Raw genomic sequence first — 26,356 nt, forward strand, 5'->3', positions numbered from 1 at the left:
CATGGTTGAGCCAGCTTGCTAAATGAAAGTCCACAGACCCTTTGAGTGCTTTGAGGAGTATCTGGGTACGCCTGGCAATATGACTTTTAATATGTGAGTCAAGGGGAATGCCTAGATATCCAATAGCAGTGTGAGAGTCGATACTAAGGTACAATGCAGGAGATGCTGGCGAAGTGTGTGTACATGACCATTGCCGAAAATAGATTGAAGAGGCAGCAATGCTTATTTTTTGACCGCTTTTACCTTTATTTTCTAAGACTGCTCACTGCCTCTGGTAGGGTGCAGCCTGAAACGTTCTAATAATTTATTTCATGCAGAAGCCCAGGCAAACCTGCTCTGGTAAACTACAAGCTACCCACATTTCTGCAGGTTTGGTTAGACCAAACCTCCCCAAACGTCCTTCAGGCAGGGATGTTTGGTTGAGTTTGGCCTCAGTTAATAATAGGACACGCTTGGTTGGGTTTATGATCAGTCTTGTATGTGGAGGCAGGTGTTTACTGGCAGTTTGGCTAATGTAAGTCGATGATGAATGAATAATAATTTTTCATTTGAGTTAACTTAAGCTCCTTTGGGCAGTAGTCCAAGATTGAAAAAGGTCTTTGTTGAAGGAGAGTTAAAATAATGAAATATGATAGGTTGGTTATTCTTTACAAAATCCATAGTTCGTTTGCGGCAGGTAGCAGAACTGAGTGTCCAATATTTTTTATTACAACTGGGGTGGAGAGCATATGATGAAGAACATCTGCAAATGTTTTAACCGAGGGTGCAACACATGCATCTTGTTATGTTAATTTATTTCTAAAGCCACACCACAAGGCATCTTGTTGCTGAGGAAAACCTGTACAAAAGGCAACAGCCACCAGTTTAAAGACTACACAGAGACCTAGAACCGGTGCATTTTCAGCGTGCTTCAGTAAAAGTAAATGATTTTCAATAGCCCAGAGTTAATGAGGGAGTTCATTCTATAAAGTAGCCACAGCCACAGAGAATGAATGTCCTCTAGGCTGTGATCGCTTGAAAGGAGGGACCTGAACAAGAAGAGTATCTTGGGAGCAAAGAGCTCGAGAAGGAATGTATGCAGGAACTTCAATTGGAGATATTCAGCACTCTTGGCATAAAAGGTGCAGTAAACAATACACATGGATTTAAAATGAATGACTGTACGAGAAGCCAAAAAGAAAGAATGTAAAATAGGGGAAAAATTAACCTGCAAAATGTGCTCAAGCTGGATTAGGTATGCTGGCTGCACTAGAAAGAGTTTTCCAATAATCCATAGTACCAAAGACAAAGGAAACTACCACAGGAGCATGCATGTGGGCCGACAAATGGGGGAGTACCTTCTGAAGAATCTTTCGTTTATAAGGGCCGGATTGACATACAGTGCTAACTTGGGCTTCAGCAGATAAAGAAGCTGAAATCTTACAGTACAGGTCCTTAACCACTGAAATTTGAGTCGGGAAGGGGCCAAGCAAAGAAGGGCAAAAAGCTGGAGTCCAGAAAGATGCGGCCGAAGGGAGACCAACTACCAAAATCTCAGTCTTGTCCTCGTTGAGCGTCAGCCAATTGTTGCCCATCCAACTTCCCACAGAGACCAAGTACAGCCTTAACTGAGAGGCTTTGTCAAATTGAGAGCCTTCCAAAAGTACAACAATCTGTGTGTCGTCGGCATATGAATAGCACCGGAAGCAATGGGATTGGAATAGTTTGGTAAGCGGCTGGTGTGATGAAAACGACGAAGCTCATCACTCTTTTTCTGGGGAAAGTCTCTCCCCATATGGTGAGCGAAAGGCGGAAGCTGACTGATACTGATCTTGTGGCTGGTCTTCTGATGTTGGACCATGGGACTAGAAACGACACCTATGAGAGTGGAGTGGATTGGCACAGTAAAACACAACATCCCCCTTTCTCCTTTAGGGATGTTCCCTCCATTTCTCAGATTTTAATGACACATTGCGACACTCTCCCTCAACCATGTACCAGATCTACTTTAAGTAATACCCAACATGGAACAAAGAACAATATGCTAATCTCTGAGATGAGACGAGTAAGAGGCAGGGAGCAGTAATGATCTTTCCCAAAAGGTTCCCATACCAGTTTCCTCAACATCACATAAGGAACAACGTGATAACAGGAGAGATGAGGAAGGGGGATAGAACAATGAAGATCACTAAGACTGGTAAGCCCAAACAGGGATCTAGTCTTTGGAAACTATTCAGTCATGCCGGGAAGTTTAAAACCAGCACAGCTGACAGCAAGAAGTGAGAGCTGCAGACGAGCTGCATGGTGGCCTGCACGGAGACCGACCAGTATGCTAAGAGAGAGGACACCGCAAGAAATTGTGTCAAGGCTGACCCAGACGGCAGAAGAGCAGTTAGCAGCAGCTAACGGGACGCAGGGCGAGTCGGCAACCCAAAGGGAACCGAAGAAGAGAAGCGCAAATGACTCTACAAGCACACATGAAGTCCAGGGAAAGCAGAAGTGTTACCTGAGTGTACGCCGCTTTGTAGAAGCAACACGCAAGCAAAGTGGAATATTTGAAGAAGCTAACATACCTGTAAGCTATGCCATGAAGGGGTTGTGGTTGTTGAATCCGCACCTTAAAAAGGAATGCGAAGTAATTGTGAAAGAAAGACCAGTAAAAGTGAACACTTGGAAGAGAAGCAGAGGTGCATTGGGTGAAAGAAAGATGCATAACTGAAACCAACATTGTTAAATAAAGAACAGCATGCCAACAGTGGGTAAATTTTGTTTCATGGATAAAAGCAAAACCTATTGTGTCAAAGCCCCGGCAGTAGATCCTGGGGGTGGTATTAGCCTGGAGGATCACCTCGGAGGAAAATAGCCCCGGGCGGGACAGGAGACTCCATTGTGAAAGAGGCTGTATTTGTCTTACTTAGATGAAGAAATGTCAGTGATGCCAGAATATGTAATGGCTTGCTGTTGGTGGGGGAGAGGGGTTTCTTTCCCAATGCTCCCTATTCTGACAGTGATGACAGCTGTTATAATCAATCATTTATTGTGAGTAGAAACCCCCCCAAAAGTCACCGACATTTATGATGGTAAAGACTCCTTTCACAGGGGAATGTTAAATGCAAAACTCAAAACATTAACATCTTCGATTCTAAAAATTCTGAATCTCACGTAAAGCAGAACCACTCATTATAATCCTCCTTTAGAAGATGTAATTAAGGATAGAAATGAAGTTGGTAAATTTAGAAATCCATTGAAGGGAGTAATTTGAACATTCAGGACTTCAAGTCATTGAGTCCTGGCAGGCGAGTATACCAGGGCAAGGGACTTTTTAGTTGTAGACCCGACAGGTGAGTGGGCCAGGTAGAAGTCATTGAAGCACTGTGTTGTGGTTAAAGACCGTGAAGAAAAAGAAGTGGCAAGACCACTTAAGTATATTGTGAACTGTTGTGGAATCATCTTGAAAAATCATTATTGCTGATGCAAGTATTTTGTGAACTGACAAGCACTTTTGTTGATACAGATAAACTGTGGAAGTATATTGGTTTTCTAAGAAGTTGTGCAGAACTCTCTACCACAAGTGGAGAGATAAAGACATGTTGAACATTTTGAACTGTTGTTCAAGTCCAAGTGAGAGACATGTTGGAGAAAGAATAACTTTATTAGAATGTTGTTGCAAGACTTATCTTTCCTATTTTAAACATTTGATTGAGAATCCTGTTTGAATCTGGGGACGGGTAATAAACTCAGATTACAAGGAGAAACAGTTATCAGGTTTTGAACATAACCGTTATTTCTTTTATATTTGAATTGTCATACATTCCCTTTATACGCTTGTTGTATGTATAAGTGTGAGGGACTGTAACGCTCACCTTGTATCCACAGGGACGCCACCCGACTGGTCTGGTGCGCTTCTGGGACGGATGCACCTCCCCCAGGGACCTGCGCTGCCATGGGATTAGTCTTGTATGTCGATAAGGTGCGCTCTCCGTCCTGTTGTTCTGTGCAGGGGCGCGTCGTGGTTCGGCACCTTTCCGTCGAGTTACTTCACTGGCGTGGGCCTGGGAGTCCAGGCCGGCTGCGACTCCACTCTTGAGGTAAGTCTTTAGTCTTTTTAAAGAATAAGAGTCCGCAATAGTTGTTGCCCAGTAGACTTTCTCCTTCTGTCATTGATGCAGAAGGGTTGATGGAGAAGCCGAGCTGATGGAGAGGGCGGTGCTCGAGTAGGTAAGAGAATGCGCGAAGCGCGGCGCTATGAGGGTCTTTGAAATAGGCTAACCTGTGCTATACTTCCTTGCAGGTCGCCGCGAAGTTCCTGGAAGCAATGTGGCCAGAGGGAAGCGGAGCGTAGGATGGAAGATGTCTGGTCAGCGGTGGAGTTCCAGGAGAGCTTCGGTAAGTAAGCGGAGCCTGGAGGCGATGGAATCGGAAGACGAAGGCTTACTAACTGTCCTCTTCTTGACTCTCCTCTCTAGGATGTTACTAGTGGAAGAAGATGAGTTCCAGGGAAGGTTACGGATTGATCGAGGAGCTGGAGGCAAAACAGATAAGGATGAATAACAGTGTTCTTATTCTTCTCCCCGGAGACGCAGGCGAAGGATGCTGCGAGCAGGTCTCGGTGAACGTCGCGCTGCAAGTGCAGAACAACGCGAAGCGCGTGCCTCAGCTCAGGCGTGGCTTAAATAGCCAGCAGGTATCCCAGGTGCCTTCAGGGCGGACCACGCCGTGGATGCTCGACTGCATGATGCAGTTCCACGTTGATCCTAGTGGGGGCAGCCATTTTGGTCCATTGCCCAATGGAAACTCCACCAGCCGTATGAGCCTGGCACCTACGGCGCCAGGATTGGCTCCAGGACAGCCGAGAGGGGCATGATTGGGCCCTTGGGGTCTTGCAGGAATACTGTGGCAAGCGCCAAATGCCTTGAGTTCCCAGGCCAGGGGTTAAAGGGTGGCCCTTCTGTCTGGTCCCAGCTTGGTGTGGTACTCTTGGTGGAAATGCCGAATCAGGTGTGGAGCATGAATGTAATCACTGGGCTCTTATGTTCTGTCCTGCGGACCATACCCTTTCCAGTCCACTAGATAATAGAGTTTTGTTCTAACATACTTGGAGTCCAGGATGTCTTTTACCTCAAATTCTGGTTCTACGTGAATTATCACAGGCCCTGGTGGGGTAGTTACTCGGGTTCCAGGATGAACTGGTTTCAAAAGGGATACATGAAACACCGGGTGTATCCGCATGTGGGTTGGTAGCGTCAACTTTAACGCAGCAGGCTTTATGATGGATTCGATGGGATACGGCCCTAAAATCCGCGGGCGGAATGTCCGAGTTCCCTTTAGAGGTACATGCTTAGAGGCTAGCCATACCATGTCCCCGATTTGGTAGTCAGGGACTTTGGTGCGATGCTGGTCCACGTATTTCTTCTGGCGAGCCTTGGCTTGATGCAAGTTGGCTCTCGTGAAAGCTCGCGAAATGGTCGCGTGTAGGTTCGTGACGTCTGGCATTTCCAGAGTCGTAGGGATGTCCAATTCTGACGTGCGTGGGTGTCTGCCATATACTGTGAAGAACAGAGTTTGCCCGGTGCTTCTGTGTAGTGAGTTGCTATAGGCATACTCAGAAATCCATAATAGATCCTTACAATTCCCTTCCACTTGGTGAAGCATACAGCGCAAGTATTGCTCAAGTGTTTGGTTCGTCCTCTTCGTTTGACCATCCGTTTGGGGGTGATGGCTGGTGGATAATCGGATGTCTATTTGGCCATTGAGCAACACTTCCTCCAAAAGTTAGACACGAATTGGATACCTCGATCCGAACCTATGCAGCCGTACCACATGTTCAAGGAAGGTTCAGGCGAGACCAGATGCGTTTGGTAGACCTTTGAACGGGAAGAAGTGGGCCATCTTGGAAAACAGGTCCACGATCACCAGGATAGTGTTATAACCTTGACAGGAAGGTAGGTCAGTGATGAAATCAAGTGACAACGTGTGCCACGGAGCCGGTGGAATGTCCAATGGTTGTGAGAGCCCAGCAGGTCTTTGCTTTTATGATTTATTCTGAGCACAGATACCATAGGAAGTGATGAATTTAATTACATCTTTGTACCACGTTGGCCACCAGTAACTTCGTTTCACCTTGGCCAGGCGTTTGGGAGTTCCCGGGTGGCCTTCCATGAGGGAGTCGTGATACTCCGAAATGATCTGTTCTTGAAGTTCTTTTACAGGCACAAATAGCCGATTTCTGTAGTAAGGCAGCTGGTCCTTAACACAGTAGTGTTCTCCTCTAGAACCCCACTCTCGTAGTTGCTCCTGAGTTAACACTTGCCAAACTTCATACAGCAACTCTTCTTGAGTCATCGTGGTTGTAATGCCCAAGAGTCTGTCCCCCGGAAAGAAGGTCACAGGGTCAGGAGATTATACACCACCTCATCAGTGCCCATGCGGGAAAGGGCATCAGCCTTGCCATTTTTGACTCCAGGTCTGCACGTGATCACATAGTCTTATTACGCGAAGAAAAGGGCCCAGCGTAGTTGTCGAGAAGATTGAGCCTTTGCACCTTTCAAATATTGTAGATTTCAGTGGTCCATTATCACGGTGATATGTGTCTGGCTCCCAATGGATAGTGTCGCCAGGCCTTGAAAGCGGCCTTTATGGCCAGCAGCACCTTATCCCTGATGGCATAGTTGAGCTCAGGTGGTGAGAACTTTCGTGACCAGAAAGCCACCGGGTGTAGCTAGCCAGTGTACGGGTCTCTTTGCGATAATACAGCACCCATCGCCGTACTGGAAGCGTCCGTCTCCACCACATAGGGAAGGTCTGGCCGTGGATGTCGTAAGATTGGAGCAGTGGTGAATCTCGCCTTGAGTTCCCAAGAGGCTTTTTCGGCCTCCTCTGTCCATCTAAACGTTTTGTTGTACTTCCTTAATAGCGAAGTGATCAGGTGTACTATTTGCGAGAATCCTGCGATTAAATGGCGGTAAAAGTTTGCAAAACCTAGCATGCTCTGGATTCCCTTGATTAAGTTTGGAGCTCGCCAATTGAGGACGGCATCAACCTTGTGTAGATCCATTCGTATTCCTTTTGGAGTGAGGACAAAACCCAGGAACTCTACCTCTGTAACGTGGAATGAGCATTTCTCGAGTTTGGCATAGAGGTGGAGTTGATGGAGCTTGGTAAGAACAGCCCGTACATGCCTGACATGATTTTGTTCAGAAGCCAAATACACCAGGATGTCATTGATGTAAACTAAGGTGCAGACATCAATCACCTCTCTTAGAACATCGTTCATGAAGTATTGGAATGCTGCTGGGGCATTGCACCGGCTCAACGGCATCACTTGGTATTCGTATACGTGGTATTTGGCACGGAACGCCATTTTACACTTGTCCCCTTCTTTAATGCACACAAGATGGTAGGCACCTCTAAGGTCCAATTTCGTGTAGATTTGGGCTTCCTTGACTTGGTCTAGCAGTTCCGGGATCAGAGGTAGGGGGTAGCGGTTCTTGATGGTGACTTGGTTCAATGCACGGTAGTCAATGCACGTTCTCAATTCTCCTTCCTTCTTCGGTACGAAGAATAAGGGAGACGCTGCCGATGACTTCAAAGGGCGGATGAAACCGTTGGCCAGGTATTGCTTCAGGTATGTCTTCAGATGTTGGTTCTCAGGTTCGGTGAGCGCGTAGATACGGCCACATGGAATTTGGGCTCCAGGTATCAGATCGATCTGGCAATCGTAGGGCCTGTGAGGTCGCAAGGTATTCGCTTGCTCCTTTTGAAACATGTCTTGAAAGTTCTGGTATTGAGTTGGTAAGGTAGCAACCCCACCTAAGACACTTATCGTACCTTCTTGAACGGGTGAACTAGCATGCTTCCCCTTCCTTGCTTTGGGATAGTAGGCGTGTGTGCAGTCATGGGAGAAGACCAACTCTCGGGCACGCCAGTTGATCTGTGGATTGTGCGCGACCAGCCACGGCATCCCTAGGATTAATCGGAACTGCAGTGCTTTAATGAGGTCAAAGGTGATGGTTTTGCGGTGGCCATCTTCACATAGGAAGGTGAGTTCTGTGGTACATTTGGACACAGGACCAGGACCGGAGGCGATCTCGGTGCCATCTACAGTAATTACGGTCTCTGTGGTAGGCTTAGAACAGAGGGGAAGCCCCATCTTTGCTGCAAGCTCCCGCTCCATGTAATTCCCCACTACTCCGCTATCAATGTAAGCTTCTAATGAATGCATATTTGTTGGCTGTTGATGGGTAATCACGGGTAAAGCAAAATGGGAGGTCTGTAGTTGGATTTCTTCGTTCGACAATTGGACCCCTACAATTGCCGGGCTTGGTAGTTTTCCGACTCCTCACTTGGTTTCTCCTTGTCTGTGGCTCCAATGGCTCTTCTTGGTGGTTTAACTGGACATTCCTTTAGGAAATGGCCTGCCTTTCCGCAGTACAGGCATAACTGCTGTTCTCTTATCCCGTTCGGCTTTGGTTAAAGGAGGCCTAACCCCTCCTAGTTGCATTGGTTCAATGGTGTTTTCAGATCCCCCCTGGGCATGCTCTTCGGGACGCGCAAACATGGGACGTGCATCCGGCTTGCTTCGGTCTATTCTCCGATCCTGCAACCGATGGTCGAGTTGCACCACCAGATTAATGAACTCGGCACAGTCTTTGGGTGGGTCCACTACTTGGGCCAGTACATCCTTTAACTACCCTCACAAGCCCGGTGGAACAAGGTGGTTCGTTTTTCATCTGGCCATTCTGCTTCAGCTACCAGCCTATTAAAGGTGGTGATGTATGCCAGCAGATCCTGGTTTCCTTTGTTGGAGGGATAAAAGTTCATTATCCAAAGCCTGGCCATGGGAGCGACAGGCGAAGAGTTTTTCCAGCTCCTGCTGAAAGCTCCCAAAATCGTGTAACAGTGGATCACCCCGGCTGATGAACGGCACCAACCCATCTGCTGCGCTACCACTCAAGTAGGACAAAACGAAGGCACTCGCGATTGGTCATTGGGAAACGCCCCAGGTTGACACAAAAAGTGGAGGCGACACTGATTCATGAAGATCGCATATCTTCGGGGATCCCCGAGAAACGCTCCGGTGGAGCTAGTGGAACTGTCCCCGGTAGATTGATCTGAACCGGATTACTCGTGGGCGGTCTAATTCCGGGAAACGGGGCTTGTCCGGCCTGCGATTGAAGGAGTTGTCTGCCAAGATCATCAGTTCCTTGTTTGGCCACAATTAGTTCTCTCCGCAAGGCGTTGGTTTCTTGTCGGGCTGAATGTACCTCCGCACGTAATTGCCCCAACAACTGGGCCAACTGGTCGGTTTCTGAGGTTTCCATACTAGGCGCCTGGGTGGATTATTATGTTTGGGCTTCGCGTTCTGTAACGCACACCTTGTATCCACAGGGACGCCACCCGACTGGTCTGGAGCACTTCTGGGACGGATGCACCTCCCCTGGGGACTCGCGCTGCCGTGGGATTAGTCTTGTATGTCGATAAGGTGCGCTCCATCCTGCTGTTCTGTGCAGGGGCGCGTCATGGTTGGGCACCTTTCCGTCGAGTTACTTCACTGGTGTGGGCCCGGCCGCAAATCCACTCTTGAGGTAAGCCTTTAGTCTTTTTAAAGAATAAGTGTCCGCAATAGTTGTTGCCCTGTTGAACTTCTCCTTCTCTCGTTGATGCAGAAGGGGTGATGGAGACGTCGAGCTGATGGAGAGGGCGGTGCTCGAGTAGGTAAGAGAATGCGCGAACCGCGGCACCATTAGCGTCTTTGAAATAGGCTAACCTGTGCTAGTCTTCCTTGCAGGTCGCCGCGAAGTTCCTGGAAGAAATGTGGCCAGAGGGAAGCGGATCGTAGGATGGAAGATGTCTGGTCGGCGGTGGAGTTCCAGGAGAGCATCGGTAAGTAAGCGGAGCCTGGAGGCGATGGAATCGGAAGACGAAGGCTCACTAACTGTCCTCTTCTTGACTCTCCTCTCTAGGATGTTACTAGTGGAAAAATAAGTTCCAGGGAAGGTTCCGGATTGATCGAGGAGCTGGAGGCAAAACAGGTAAGGATGAATAACGGTGGTCGTCTTCTTCTCCCCGGAAACGCAGGCCAAGGATGCTGCGAGCAGGTCTCCGTGAACGTCACGCTGCAAGTGCAGAATAACAGGAAGCGCGTGCCTCAGCTCGGGCGTGGCTTAAATGGCCAGCAGGTATCCCAGGTGCCTTCAGGGCGGACCACGCCCTGGATGCTAGACTGCATGATGCAGTTCCACATTGATCCTTGTGGGGGCATCCATGTTGGTCCACTGCCCAATGGAAACTCCACCAGCCATATGAGCCTGGCGCCAGTGGCGCCAGGACTGGCTCCAGGACAGCCGAGAGGGGCATGATTGGGCCCTGGGGGCCTTGCAGGAATACTGTGGCGAGGACCAAAGGCCATGAGTTCTCAGGCCAGCGGTTAAAGTCATGAGAGGGACAGATTCCTTTTGTTCGAGTGTTTCCTTTAGTTTATTTTGATAGGCAGGGAAATCCTCTTCAGGGTAGGGATAGTCAGTCGTTTGTCAAACCCCATTTTGAGTTAATAAAAATGACATCCTATGAAAAGCCTATACAAAGTTGTCCGCCTCACATTCTTGACCCCTCACACCTGGCAGAGTATACCAGGTGAAGATAAGTATTTAAAAGATTGCAAAGAAGTTCTGACAGGAGAGTACATGAGAGAAGTATATCTATGGAGACCCACACATTTGAGATTGTAATAAAAGTAAAGAAAGAAAGTAGATTTCAAAGAAAGTCACATACCCTTAGGATTTTAAATTATTTGGAATGTGAAGAGAAACCTGGGGAAAGGATCTATTTTCCTGGTACTGTAAATACGCTAAGAAGAGGGAAGTATTCTCTTGGGGTTCTGAACAACTTGGTTATTCTATGTGTGAACCTTTCATATTGGTAAAGGAAACCAGGGGAAGGGAGCCATTCTCTGGAACTGTAAATACTGACCACTTGGAACATTTTCTTTTGATTTGTATTTTTGTGTTGAAGTCGTACATTTTTGCAACCTGTGAACCAAAGATACTATGCTTTGCACTTTAGAGTTTGAGGGCCAGAATAGGATTTTCGGACACAGGACATACTTTTAACTTTTGGACATCTTGAAAAAGGACAGACACCTTAGTTTTTGGTTGAGGTAGGGCACTACCTCCTAGATTAGGGATAGTAAGACATTTTTCAACCCCTTATTATTTTGAATAAAATTGTATAACCATAAGTCCTCAGTTTCTGCGGTGCATTCCTGGCTCCTCACACTAAATATAAATAGTGAACAAGACAGGGGGAGAGCTGATCCCTGAGGCACCCCACAAGTCAAAAGGACCAAGGTAGAGTGAAAAGAGAAGAGAGAAAGTGATTGAGCCCAATTGGCCAGAAAATATCTAAACCATGACAGCACAGAGCCAAGATACCTGCCACGGCTAGACGACCAAGCAGTATCAAATTGCCAATGGTGTCAAAAGCAGCTGATAAATCAACTAGGATCAGCACCCTAACACCACCTTGATCTTAAAGCTGCACATGGTCATGAGCGAAAACCAGATTGAAAGAAATCAAAGAAAGATTGCTCATCTAGGAAAGTACTGAGCAGAGGAGTAAGTGCTTCCAAGAGTTTCATTAAAAAGGGAAGGAGGGAAATAGGGCAAATGTTAGCAGGAAGAGTAGGTTCCAAGGAAGTATATTATTGTTTTTTTTTTAGAAGTGAGACTGCCAGTGCGTGCTTTAAGGAAGAAGGAACAAGACCAGAAGTGAAAGAATGGTTGATTACTTGGGCAACCAGCGAAGCAATGTTAGACATGACCTGCTTCAAAATGAAAAGCGGTATGGAATCAAGTGGAGAGGGCGATTTAATTCTATTAGTAGCTGCTTCAATGTCAGCGGGAGCAAAAGAAGGAAAACTGGATGAAACGCTAAGTTGATCAGTGACCAATGGGAAAGCCTCAGGACCGACCATTCTAAGGCCAGACAATAGCATTTTCTCTTGAATTGTGGACATTTTTGACAGTTATTCGACTATGAGTCGCACAGTGTCTGTGAAGGAGAGACCAAACGTGAGGCGACGAGGTAGAAGAGAGCGATCGTACTAGGCTAAAATGTTCCCAAGTTTGGTTTAGAGGAGATTCAATGCGATTAGTGTAATAAGCACATTTAGCCTTCTTTTTGTGTCTGTGAAGGAGAAGCGGCCATCTTCAGTGCAAAATGATCTAGCGCACGCCAATATGCCAGTGGAAGCACATGCTTCTAACCTGCATTTACGGAAGCTGTTTTATACACTGGGGATGCCAGAATTGTGATTTGTACACAGGGCTCAATCTGTCATTCAGCGGTTTCTGCCGCACATCACTCTGGTGTGCAAGACAAAGCAGTATGCACTCTGGTTTTGCAGGCCGTAAGAGAAGGGTGTTCAGTTCACTGTCTCTTCAGTAAACTGGGGAGTGGCACAGATAGTGTGTTTCTACAAACTAGTGTATAGGCACATAATATGCCAGGTTTTTGTTGACCACTGCTCTCACATCAACTGATTATTCTGAGAATGATGGGGAGCAGTATCATGATTTAAGTCCAGGCTACTGGATATTATTCTGGAAACCACTGATGAAGAGGAAGAGATTATGACAATCCACAGATACAGAGTTGGGAGGGATTGACAATGCTACTCCTCCATTTATGTAAGGTGTCTATCAAGTGCAGTCTGGTAGATGTGTAAGAGCAAAACATCAGCTAGGGGCAACCACAGCTCCACCACCACCACGATAACAACCTTAGTGGCCAGATGAGCATCGAAAATGTATCATCCCACCAGAAAACTTCTAAGTGTGGAATTAGTGCATACATGTTTTTGTTTGTTTTTTGTTTACCCCGAGTGGTAAAGTGCAAACATCCTGGAGGTACTGCAATACCAGGTTGATGCGTTGAGTGGACAGAGCAAGCTCCCATTCGATCTCCTTGTTCCAAAAATCAATTTAATATATGATCCCCAGATAGAGGACGTATCGGATATTAAACTAAGAACAAATACTACACTTGATCTTAGCCAAAAAGCATTGAAGCAATAGAATTAGTTCATACATGATAAAGAACTACACCATCTATACACCTGTACTCTGCCAATATGGTGGGCTATGTAAAGGCTAGGCTAACTTGGGTACCACATTTGTGCTGTCCCATATAATGTGGCACCATGTTCAGGACTCTGAAGGACCCAGGAGCCAGAATGCAGTCATCCCAATGCAAGCAAGCAATCACGATACCTCCTATTCTGTACCATTGCCCATTCATGTGGGATGCAGAGGCCCAATCCATAGGGCTTGCAGGCTCAGCAGTGACCCCCTTATTTTGCTCAAGTTTAGTGTGATGGAGGTGTTTGAGTGTGGACCCAACAGATTCAGATTAATCAACACTAACCTGCTTGTTATGTTGTCCCCAGTCCTTCTGCTATATTTCTTAGTAGAAAAACAAGGTTGTAGTGGCTTATAGAAATAGTCAAACACAACTGGGAAATTCCCAATCACTGTTACATTTCATGCAAGGCTGTACCTGAGCTTTACCAAAAGGGTCCTTGCATAGTAGGGAAGGCACTAGATCTGTCCGAGTGCCACAGAATCTGCTTCACAGTGGACATATGGACAGGTGCACAGAGCATGGACTACATGATTGTCACTGGGTGCCTTTTCCTTGTCAGCTAAGAGGTCCCAAGTAATTCGGGGCACAGCAGATGCATGTGGTTTGGCACTAGGATGGGAGTTAATGTCTGATAGAAGGTAGAGGGGGTTTTGGCACAGTGGCAATGGTCCCTTCATGTATACATGGGCTTTGCTGCACTACGAGTTGAAAGAACCACACATGGCTTTTGGTAGACGGATGCACTCAACGTGGTGGTTAAATATGTTATCAGCAATTGCCAGTGTTTGCATTAAATGATTTTCATGGAAAAGAAGATTGGCTTACACTACAGCTGAGCCTACAGTGCAATAAATGCCTCCACCAGTTACAGATGCACCACAATTTGCCACACCCAACTTGTTGACCTCTATGATCACTTCCTGAAATTCCACTTTACACATGTTGGACTGACCAACACAATGTCATCACTGATTACAACAGAGCGATTTGCTCTCAACCTTCAGTGAGGATCCACGCATAGCTGCAATAAAAATGTGTATTGAATACCTCCTGACGTAACTTCCTGTCTCCTGTTTCAAGGTTAAAGGGCACACTTTTCAAACTCTATGGTAGTTGAAAAGTCCAAGAATTCAGATTTTGCAGCATGAGACACTATCTGATGGTGCTTGTAAAACAAATTGCATGTAGCACAGCAGCTGAAATATTTTGCACAAACCCCTGAACATAAATCATTGGGACCTATAATGTTCTTGTTGCTTATGCCATATGATTCATCTTCTGTGAACACTGCTGATAGAAGGTGGAGCCCATGGGGCAAACTCTTCGCTGAGCCATCTTCAACTGCAGATCCTACAGTATTTCAGCACTGTGTGCTTGTCTAATTGATGCCTGTCATACGGTTGGGGTAGATGTGATAAACCTGAGGTATTTAGGCGGTCCATCTAGCCAGCAGCACACGTGAGAGTAGCCATTTAATCAATTCCTTGCACCTCTGGCAGTGTACAATCTGAGGGAGTCTTTTTTTTTCTTTGATTACAGGAGATCCTCACTGTGCCCTATGCCGAATAATTGATATTTGTTAAGAGGAATGAGCAGTACATTCCAGATGACTATGGCAAAATAGCTGGAGCCAACACACCTGCTCCTATTATAACGTATTTGCTTCCAGACACACAAAGCAATAGAACATTTTTTGGGCAGTTCTGGGGATTCCCCTATTATCATATTGAGTTCTACTCCTTCTCTTTTGCATGCACGATAATGCACAGAGGAGAGCCACCATCTCAGAAGGCAGAGAGCACCGCTGAGAATGTTTTAGGTTCTGCTGCACAACAAGCCACAAGTATGAGATTGTTTGTATTTTCGCTGCTACATGAGCTGAATAGTGCAAATGTTGGTCTTGCTAACAAATAACGCCAACTGCAAATATTTCTATGGGTCTCCATGATATGCCACAGCTTGAACCACATGATGGCTATTTCATTCCATTTTTTCATAGAGCGATGGCTGGTTTCTTCCATCTCTTTGCTCACTTTACTGGGGAATTTTGGGGTCAGCTAAACTTCTGATACTTATGAATACATTAAGCTGAGGCACTGACCTACCTACTGCCTTGTCTGTGATGCGGCTTCAGAGGAAACCAATTCTTTGTTTTTTTGCAGTTGGTACAGTCATCCGAAAAAAATGATAGCCAAATCTGCTGTCCGTATATTGTGCTATTGGCAATGCCGCCAGCATATATTCATCTTCTGATGTGCCACAGATGGCTCAAGAAAATCTCAGGCAGTTCACTGGGTTTTATTTAAACTCTCCGGGCTCTAGGACAATCCCTTTCTCGTCTAAAAGCACTAGTCCGCCCTACTCCCTAGGTTACTATATACCTACACATACTTCACCCTACTGTCCAAGTGCTTACTTATCTTAGAAGGGAAGAATGAAAGACTTAATGCCTTCTCTATCTAAACTCCCTCAAGGATGCACTGGACTGTCTGTACTCTATCCAGAGGTTAGTGTTATAATAGGATTGTTGGATTGTGCCTTACAGATACTCTGCCCTATTCAGTCGCTTTTCTGTCATGCTTTAACACTCCTCGCCCTCTCACTTCCTGGTCTTCTTTCACTACTCTACTCCTCTCACTCTACCCCATTCACTCTCTCGGTCTACTTCCTGTGTCTATATCATCTGTCCTTCTAAGCCTTGCCTCCATCCTTGCATGTGATCACTTACTACACAACACTCCTACCAGGGTTGGATTGGCCCCTCGGCCATTCGACCCGTGGCGGGGCCAAAATCGTCCCTGTGAAGTGGGGGCCGATTTCTGGCCATGCCTGAGACGGTTTGGAAGAAATAAAATATAAAAAAAATATATTTTTGTTCATCTTTTCTTTTTTTTCTAAAAGCCTTTCATCCTTTTTTAGTTCGATAAATGAGTACCAACACAGGTTGGGTGATATTGTATGCATATTTGTTCTATAAAAAAGAGCTTAAGCGTAAGTGCTATACAATAACATATTATCATTTGGCCTTGGCCGTCTGCTTGGATTCACAGTAATTTAGTGAACTTAGGAACAATGCTATTTGATGCCACTTCCTGTTTTGTCAAGGGGTGAAAGGTTGTGTTTCATTGCTTCCCGGGATGTTACTTTGGGGTTGGGTCAAATGACATCACTTGCAGTGATGTCATCAGAGGTCAAGAGGCGACGGGTGGGACAATTTTTTGAGGCGAGGGGTGGGCCACTTTTTTTTGTGTGATCAGGCCTATTTCCTGTCCCAGTCTGATCCTGACTCCTAACGCTGCCTTTACACTGCTACTACCTTCTTGACACTACTTCTCCCTCCACCACACTACTACTACTCAACACCCTCCTTTAGCCTCCTTTTATTTTCCATTTTCTCTGTACACCTGCTGTCTAAAACGCACTTGCCACTCGTTCATGCACCCTCACAACGCAATACCACTTACACTTACTAACAAATTCCTCACCTTCTTTAAAATTGTATCCAGAATCCACTACTCGAGCCACTCTCCTGCTGATTTCTTTGTCTGCAGCCTCCACCTCCTCTTTCCTCATCCGAACAACACTTTTCTTCCGGTATCTTTAGCTCTTTAAAACCCCTCTGTGATTCCCGATTGGTCCTCTACCGCTGGCCAATTTGTCCCCATCTTCCCCCACCTGGGAGGAATCTATATTACAGAAATTATCTATATGGTGTGTTAAGCCTTCCCCTTTTCTTTCTTTGGAGCCACACCTCTGTTGGGATGATGGCCAGCTCTGCTTAGAGTCCGTGTCTGTGTCAGGGAGCCGAGGAGTGGTTTCCCCCGAGGTATCCAGATTTTGAGTGGCTTCTGTTCCTTTGCAAGTCCCTGGTGGTCTAGGGACCCCACCCTGAGCTCCCTGAGGCCTTCTTGGGGCTGGCATGCAGTCTATGACTTGGGAGTCTGCCGCATAGAAGCTCCCGCTCCCATCTATCTTTCCTCTTCTCACATTGCTGACAGCATAGTGCTTGCATGTGTTGTTGTCTGGATAAACTGGATCTTTGTCCCAAGGGTTTCTTTTTCTGCCAGAGTGTCCACAGATCACTGTGCTGGCCTATGATGGTTCTTTCCCCCATGGGTGTTCGTTTTGTTTTGATAAAAGTATGCAATGAGAATACCTTGGCGCAGATGGCAAATGATCCTAGAGTCTTCTGGTCTTTAGAAATATATCTCCATGCTACACTTTTTATTGGGAAGAGGAAGATGTCTACATTGGTGCGTTACGATTGTGCAAATAAATTGTTATTATTGATTTGCTTATTTTAATTTTGTCCTATTGTTGGATGATTTGATAATGTATTTGTCTTTTGCAATTGTTACTTAATGATGTATTGTACTGTTATTCATGAAAATCCTCCAAATAACCATATATTTACTGACTAGAATTTGTTTGGAAACTGTAATTGGAAATTGTAATTGTATGCTGTGTATAAACTAAGACAATACTGACTTCTGTCACATGGCTTTCTCCACCACTCCAAGGCCTTGGAAGTGCACAGAGATGTGAACTGCCTGACAGATTACCTTTCTGAGTGTGAGGATCAACTTCAGGAGTTGAAGAAACAGAAGGACAAAGGCCTGTTGTATGGTGTTCCCATCAGCATCAAGGAAAGTAATCACTCTAAGGTACATCAGTGCTTTACTTTAAGACTTGTTTCTGATTGATTTGTTACCTTTCAGCCTCACAGGATGGTTAATGTAACCTTAGAGCCTCCTAGCCCCTCTCATCCCCTTGCATGGTACATATTGAAATACTATAAAGTCACTGAATGCCAAGGATTTGAAGGTGCTGAGGACAGTATCGAAAGTGATAGTCAATTTTTAGAAAGTTAAGTACCTCAGCCCAGTCTTGTGAACATTTTGATTCATCTCCTTGAATAGGGTATGTGATCCATTCAACTGCAACAAAGTTCCTTAATCTGCATATCCATTCAGCAAGATATGGCGGGTCCTTGGATTTCCACTTTTGTGCTACCCCTAATAAAGCTGCCAATTGCAATATAACAAAGGTTTGTTTCGAACATTCTAATTTTTGTCTCCAACATCAACACAGTATATTAGACTTGAGAGTACTAGGTTTTAACGAACCAAATATTTCTGCCCAGTATCCCTTCAGAATCGGGCAGCTCCACCATACATGCCCCAATCCCCAAGCAAGCCACACTGTCTCCAGCAATGATCCGAAATGGTGATCTCATTTTATGCAAGCGGGCCAGAGTATAACGCCATTGAGCTAGCAACTTATAGCAAAATTCCCTTATTTGGATTGAACAGGTACATTTGGGAATATCTTTCCAAAGTCCCTCCCATTCTGCTTCCAAGATCTGTTCTCCCAGCGTTAGCTGCCAGCGGGACCTATAATACGGAGGGGTATCGGGGGGGGGGAAACCTCTGCTATAATTTTGTATACATTTGATATTAGAGCCTTATTCCCTGGGTTGGAGATAGCACATATTTCAAATGAGGTTAGCTCTCTGGTTGCCGCCTGTTTGTTCGGGGGAGCCAATATCCAGCGCCGGACCTGGAAGTTCTGAAAACAAGCTGATTCATTTGATCCCAGTTCTAGTTTGCATTGGATAAAAGACTTTGGGTCAGTGCCTTGAAACATGTCTCGCAGTTTTGTGCAGGCTGCCAGTTTCCATTTAATGAATGCTCATGAGTCGAGGCCCGGTGTAAACTGGGGATTAAGAAACAATGGCGTGAAGGGTGAGGAAAACATCATGAATTGATATTTCCTAACCGCAATATCCCAGACCTCTTCCACCAAGCTTGTATTCCTTCTCTTATGGCTATTGATGGGGGAACAGTCACTTTTGGGCAGCCATAAATTGTCACCAAGCTGCGACCCTCCTAATGCGCGTTCCTTCTGCACCCACCTTTTCTCAACATATGTACCCCACCAATCCTTCACTATTGGAAGTTGTGTAATTTGATAGAACTTTTGAAAATTTGGGAGTCCCAGACCTCCCCTATTTGTACGGGTGATTAGAATGTCGTGAGCTACCCGTGGAGTTTTGTTATTGCAAACGAATGCTGATATCGTTCTTTGTAGCTTTTTGAAACAGGGGGCCGGGACCCATTTTTACCTTGTTGATTCGCCCGTTAACGGACCCCCATTTAGCTAGTTGGCACATAATTTCTTTCAGCAAGGGAGGATAGTTGGCCTCATCCATCCCATCTATTTCAGAGGTTATAGTGACAACTAGCAATGTAATTCCATCTTGTGCCCAGCCAAATTGTGTTTGTGTGCGCATTGACTGTACTTCTTTAGGGGAAGGGACAGATTTAAAATTTCCGATTTAGAATGGTAAATTTTCAAACCTGCCACTGATCCATAGTTCTTTAACTCTCGTTCCACTGAGGATATTGTTCTTACCGGATCGGATATGAGGAGCAACATATCATCCGTATAGGCCATAATTGTATGCAATATCCCCCAAAGGCTTATCCCTTGCATATCTTCTGTTTGTTGGACCCTTGATAGGAATGGCTCAACACAAATAGCACACAGCAACGGTGACACCGGACAACCCTGCTTAGTTCACCTTTGAAGTGTGATGGGTAGGGAGAGTTGTCCATTAATAAATAAACGGGCTAACAGGAATTTATAATGTACCCTTATTTTCTCTGTAAACTTTGGGCTGAAGCCCATTTTGGCCAAAGTCTAAAAAAGAAACAACCCCTCGACCCGGTCGAAGGCCTTTTCAGCGTCGAGGCATAGTAACAGTGGAGTAACTTTGCTGAAAATGTTGGGGGGGCATGACATCTGAAGAAAAGGTGCCCCAGCCGCACGAATGGGGACAAAATGGTGTGCCATGAAAGTTGAGGGGGCAAAAAACCCCAACACCCCCTAAAATTACACCCATGCATAGTAAGACTGCTGTAATGTCCTTTTTCCAACCTTCTGTAAGATGTGACAAGTACGCCTAATATTATCATGAGTTTGACAATGTTTTATAAAACCAGATTGATCTGGGTGTATAATTGTGGGGAGTAGATCCTCTATCCTATTGGCCAATGTTTTAGAATACCATTTAGCGTATAGATTTATAAGAGCTATAGAGCGATAAGATCCGTACCTAACATGGTCTTTTGCAGGCTTTGGGAAATGTAATATGTTTGCCTCCTCCATAGAGGAGGATATACAACCTGTCTGTATAAACGTATTCTATAAATATGCAAGTTGTCGGTACCTCCCAATATATTTTATAAAACAAGGCAGAGAATCCATCTGTGTCTGGAGATTTATTCGGGGGGGGGGGGGAGAGAATTTATAACCATTCTTCTGTAGTGATATCCCTCTCAAGGCATTCCCAATACTCTGATGCTATCTGGGGGAAGGTAATTGCCTCCAGGTACGTCACATGAGCTCCCATTTGTGGACACTCTAACTGTTATATATTCGAATAAAAAGTGTGAAATTGTGATGTGGTGTTTCCGTAACTATATCCCCTGCGGGCAATTGGATTGACTGAATAGTTTGTGATGCTGTTCTTTGGAGTAGTTGTCTGGCTAACAAGCATTCTGCCCTATGAGCTTTAACATAACATTTCTGTCTAAGATATAATAAGGACTTTTCAGCCTTTTTTTGCTTGGAGTAAATTGAACTTGCCAACCACAGTCATTTAAGCTCTTTGGATGGAGGGACCCATTTTCGTTTACATTTTCCCCATTATTTGTTCTAGCTCTTGCTCCAGCTCATCTACAATACTATGTTTTGTTTCCGTCTGTAAGCAGCTTCTGCTATGAAAACTCTGCAAAGAGTCACTTTAAAGGCCTCCCAAGTTACATCTGCAGAGGTTTCATGCATTAAATTAAAGTTTAAATAAAAAACCCAATCTTGCCTTCAATTTTATCTTTCAGTACTGAGTCCCCCAAAATTTCAGATGGAAATCGCTAAGCCCATACCCTCTGAATTTCCCCAGCTATATTCAAGTCTATAATAAGAGGTGCATGGTCCGAGAGTGTAATCGCTTGACAGGTGATTTGGGTGATTGTTCCCAAAAGTGGTTATGAGACCCATACATAGGGCCACATTACAAGATTGCCGGTACAGAAACAACGGTACCAGTAAGCTTGCCGGTACCGTTGTTTCCGGACCGGCAAACTACGAGTTCTGCGAGCGGGTGCCTTTCCGCCACCAGGTTTGACCTGGCGGGCGGAATGGCACCCGCTTGCAGACCATGTTGGATGCACCGGCACCATTCACGAATGGTGCCGGTGCATCCAACCTCCCCATTACCATTGAGTCCAATGGGACTCAAATGGGAATGGGGAGTTATCTTTTCCGGTGCCCGGGAATGGGAAACTACTGGGTCTGACGGGGCTGTACTGCCCCAGTGATTGCCCATTCCCGGGCGCCAGAAAAAATATAATCCAGCGGCAGCCATGCCGTTTTTACCAGCACGGCTACTGCCAGACTCAGAATGAGGCCCATAGTCTGTGCGGGGAAAAGACAGCTGAACGTGTGAATAAAGTATATCCTTTCTCCTGCCCCATAATTGTCGGCCACACATCTACCAAGGTTAAACTTGCAAGCTTTTGTTTTAGCAATTTAGAATGCACAGGTATTGTAGAGCGGGTAACCGCACTAAGTTCACGCAGAGGGTCCCAAGCCATGTTAAAATCTTCCAGAAGAATGATTTCCCCCTCCCCAAAAGCTTCCAATAGCGAGAGAGTTTATTTTAAGAAATCTTCTTGGCCAGTATTGGGAGCGTAAATCGAGGACACTGTTACCCTCTTTGGGCCTATGGCCAAGACTGTAAAAACATAGTGACTCTCTTTGTGAGTTTTTGACCTTAGCACTTTGATATGGCGAGCTGACCCTATCGGTATCAGCACCCCAGCCACCTTTCCCACCACATTTGCCTGTAATACCACCAGATATCATTGCAGACGAAGTTTATTTCTATCTGCCAAACATATATGGGTCTCTTGGAGCGCCATCAAGTCCGGTTGGTAATGCCCCAGGAGCGATTCTAACCTCCTGCGTTTCGCCGGCGCATTCAGGCCCCTAATATTTAACATTAAACACTTGAATTGTCCTCATACCATATTGATTTCATACAATCAAAAGATAGTTTGAACGCTGACGTCTTTGAAATTCCTCTCAGATACCATGCAACACACTCCCAAACCCGTCCGTTGAGTGCCAGACCCTTGCCAACCATCCCAACTATGTCCCCAAACAATGTCCCCTGGTGTGAGCCATGGTACCTAACATAACCCTGGGCAAAAAACCCCATCATGAGTCAACTTTAACCCCAGGGCAACGTGAGGGGCATCCTAGTATCCCCATCTGTTACCTGAACAGATGAATTCCAAGATGGTGTGCTCCATCCCTCCATCTCATGATAATCCGTAAATCAGTTCTTAACCCGTTTGCTTCTAACTACCTTGATTAAAGATACTTTATTCTGGTAGTGGTTTGATGACGGTCACACCTTCCAGTCCTCTTGTTTTTTCGGCCTCTCCTTCCTACCACGATGGGTTGCAGTCAACCACTCCCAGGGCTTAAGTTGTTGAGTCAAACGTCCATTCTCGGTCTCCGCTGGCCCTTCTGTCGCATCATCCTTGATTTTGTAGTAGGGCTATGCTGATTCTCATTAGGTGATACTATGCTGTCTGCCTTCTAACGAAAAGCTCAATTCAAAAGGGAAAGTCCACTTATATTTAATTCCTCTTGATTGTAGTGTTCTGACCGGCTGCATCTCGCGTAGTTTTTGGAGGGTTATCTGCAAGAGATCTTGAAAGAGCTGGATCTCATTCTTATTGTAAGTAATTGTAGACGACTCCCATGCCTTCCTTAGAATCTGCTCTTTTTGAGCATATGAAGTACATGCTGCCAAGACATCCCGTGGGTGAGCGCCAAGAGTCATTTCTTTTCGGGCCAGTTCTATGAAGGCGATCCAGCGAAACCGTTTCAGTTTCTTCTCCCGCAATTATGTCAGCAAAGATGTGGGTTACAGTATCCTTCAAGTGTGCACCCGTGATCGATTCCGACAAGTTTCTTATATGTATATTAGAGCATCTAGATCTATTCTCAAGGTACTCACACTGCATTTCGAGATTGCGTGTTAGCCTGGCCAGATCTTCAATGGCTATATCAGACTGTTTGCTCTGTCAGTTCCTGGATTGCCCGCTCATTGTTTTCTACATGCTCCGCGAGGGAAGCAATGTCTTTGCCAAAGTCAGATAGTGACTGCCTAATTTCCGTGGTAAAAGAAGTAAACTGCAGTTAAATGAGGCTAGGAACTTCCTGGAAGCTCATTGCAAAGTCCTCTTTAGAAGCCACCATCTCTAAGTCCTGGCCCAATGCACACAATTTTAGCAGCAGATTTGTTTTGCTCTGAGGGTCTTTGGTGATTCCCACCTGGGTAGCCTTCTTTTCCCACTCGGCATGTGATGTGTAGGGTGCAGTGCCTTTTAGCCAATGTTTTTCCAGTAGAAGTTCTGTAAATTAGTAAGCTGCTGCCCAATTATATATAGTCCTGCAAAAGTCAACCTCTAACCACGAGCAGCTACTGCCTTTCCAGGTTAAAACTTCACCAATAGTTGTTCCTGATTTGTAACAGGTTACCCAGCATTGTATCTCACATTGCCAACAGTTATTCCTAGTGTCAATTAAGCTGTTTCGAGGATTCTGTTGCGGTGCCCCTCCACTGTGTCCCATCCTCTTGAGTGATCCCTGATTTATCGATCCTGGTATTTGTGCCTCTCATCCCCAATCTGGTGTTCACTTGCTAATCAATGTCACCTAACCGGAGGGGAAAGTCTGTGCTTGCCCCACCTACCCTGCCAGGCTCAGGATCCAGCAGGCCACACCCTAACGGAGGGTTGTCTCCTCGCCTTACTTGCATCTCACCGCCAATACTTTGGTGGGCACGCGTCGCCGTTCCAGCATGCCTGGGGTCTTTCCGGAATTGAATTGCACATCAAAGATAAAAGCTTGAGGGGGCCAGTGCTTTAGTATTAGCATGATCTGGCAGAGCACACCGCGCGCACGTCCCCAAGGTGTGGCGGCCATCTTGGAATCCTCCATATACTTTCAATGTTATTACTATTGGCTTTTGACAATGCTTGATCATTCACTCGGTTTCTCCTCTTCAAACCTTAATGTCATCACTATTGGCTTTTGAAATTGTTTGATCATTTGGTTTCCTTTCTTCAAACCTTCAATGTCATCACTATTGACTTTTGACAATGCTTGCCCATTAATTTGTTTACTTATCTCCGTCGTGCGGAGGCTCGCCTCTATGTTTGTTTGCGGTATCTGGACTGAAGCACCCTGGTGCCCTTATGGCTTCCCCCATGCTCACCGGACCTTCTTGGTGACTTCTGCGTCCTCAGCTGTGTGAGAGCTGTGGTTTGAACCTCCTCCTTCTTGCAGTCACTACTCTAGCCCCTTTCCGTCCGCTCATGCTTTGGTCTTCACTCTGGAGCTTCTGCAGCTCCCAGCCTTGCGACAGAAGTCTTTCTGACTCAGACTCTTTGCCACAGGATTTCTCTGGTTCTCTCCCGCTTGCCTCTCCACACTGCGCCAATGCTGCTTCCCAAACCACATCGGGATCCAAGAGACTCCACCTTTTTGGTTCTCTTCCACTTTTAAAGTTCCCGGTATTGATGAAAAGAAACGGTATTCATCAGTGGTTTCTCCGAAGGAGCAATCTTCATTACTTGGTTGTTGTTCTTCATCTCAGTACATTTTTCCTGACTCGCAACCAAGAGTTTATCCTACACCTTCTATCATACAAAATGACATACACACAGGGGCTAGTGTAAAGTAACAGTTGGCTTTCTGTCCTAGAGGGGAATTGTGTGTTTCCTTTTCTAATAAGGAGCTCTCCTCTTCCCGCGGTCAGTCTCTCCCCAGGTGGTGCTCCCGATTATAGCCACCCCCAGAGTTTGTGTCGGGTAGCTTCTGTCCTTCCCTGGCCACCTGGGAACAAACTTTCCCCCAAAAGTGATGTTACCCTCGGGTTCATCACATATCCTTCCACTACAGTCTGGGTTATCCCTATGGGGCAAAAAGGACTGGATGTTTAATCTGACTTGTTCCCAAGTCAATATATAGGAATTGGGGCTAAATTATTCTCCTTTCTAGTTATCAAATAGTGAGTGGGATTTTAATGGAGGAGGAGTCGGATGAGATAGTAATACCCTTCTGGTCCTTTCTGCCGAGTTCCGTTTGATCAGTTGCAAGATATATTGATTACATTGGGGAAAACTACGGCCCGGAATTATGGGAGTAGGCAAATCGGGGAACACTGTCGCCTTAAATGATTTCTTTCCCAAGATGGCAACGGCAATTTGAGTGTAGTAGTACATCTCTCTATGCCCATGGATGCAATTGGTTCTTTGAATGCCTTTCCTTTTCCAGCCCTTTGTGAGTAATTCAGCTCAGATAGCGCACCTTTTACTTCCACTATCCAATAGGTCCCAGATGTTCTGTCTGTACAAGGAAATGGGGAGTCTTATGTATTTTGGTCCCCAGTACAAAGAAAAGTATTACTGTTCTCACCAGTTTTCCCGTTCTTCCTTTTGGCGTGGTTTTCACGGATTTTCCAACTAGAAGGTTCTTAGTTCTTGGGGCTGTGTGTAGAGGATATTCGCCTAGGAATCTCTGTTGTTGCAAATAGTAGTTTTTGTAATGCCATATTCCTCCTGAGGGTGTGGGTTTTCCCTCCAAGGATGATAGCCCTGGTTTCTCAGGGTTTTTAAAAGAGCAATGTTTTGGGCAGTGACCCGTTTCCCCACAAAAGGAACATAGTTGCCTCTGAACAGAAGAGAGAGTTTTAAAGACTGATGTATCGATGTAGCTTCCTCCTTACTTCTTACTATCGAAGTATCTGTGGCCATGGGAACATACTCCAATGGTTTGGATCCTACTGCCTCATAAGACGGCTTGGTATTTGCATAATTGCCCTTAAAACATTTGACCTAAAACGTTTGGGCGCAATCTCTAGTATGGAGACATGGTATCCTTGGGGATTCGAAAAGTATCAATGTCTGTTCTTGTGGCTTTTACAATGAGGATTCCGCTGTTCTACGAATGAGTGTGAGTGTCTTTCCATAGAGGTTTAGACATTGGTAACTCTAGGACTTGCTCCAGGGCTTCCTGACTCTCTAGCTTTTCCCTTTCTTCAGGATTGGTTCCCACATTATCTGTTTCAAATCTCCTTGTAAGTTCCCTCTCTTCC

At 45.6% G+C, this 26,356-nt stretch overlaps 1 protein-coding gene and 1 non-coding gene across 2 annotated transcripts in view; one reads left to right on the forward strand and one right to left on the reverse strand.

Annotated features, from left to right (window-relative positions):
- LOC138548412 (vitamin D3 hydroxylase-associated protein-like) overlaps positions 1–26,356 on the forward strand; it is a 571,296-nt gene that overhangs the window by 110,922 nt on the left and 434,018 nt on the right. The window contains exon 3 of the mRNA XM_069642275.1: positions 17,640–17,783. Within this exon, the coding sequence (XP_069498376.1) occupies positions 17,640–17,783 (144 nt within the window). The remainder of the gene's footprint in view (positions 1–17,639; positions 17,784–26,356) is intronic.
- LOC138565570 (U2 spliceosomal RNA) lies at positions 12,863–13,050 on the reverse strand. Its single transcript, XR_011301411.1, has one exon. It is a non-coding gene; the product is annotated as a U2 spliceosomal RNA (small nuclear RNA).

Source organism: Ambystoma mexicanum, chromosome 1q (assembly GCF_040938575.1).
Source record: "Ambystoma mexicanum isolate Mex_15411 chromosome 1q, UKY_AmexF1_1, whole genome shotgun sequence".
NCBI classification, from domain to species: Eukaryota; Metazoa; Chordata; class Amphibia; order Caudata; family Ambystomatidae; genus Ambystoma; species Ambystoma mexicanum.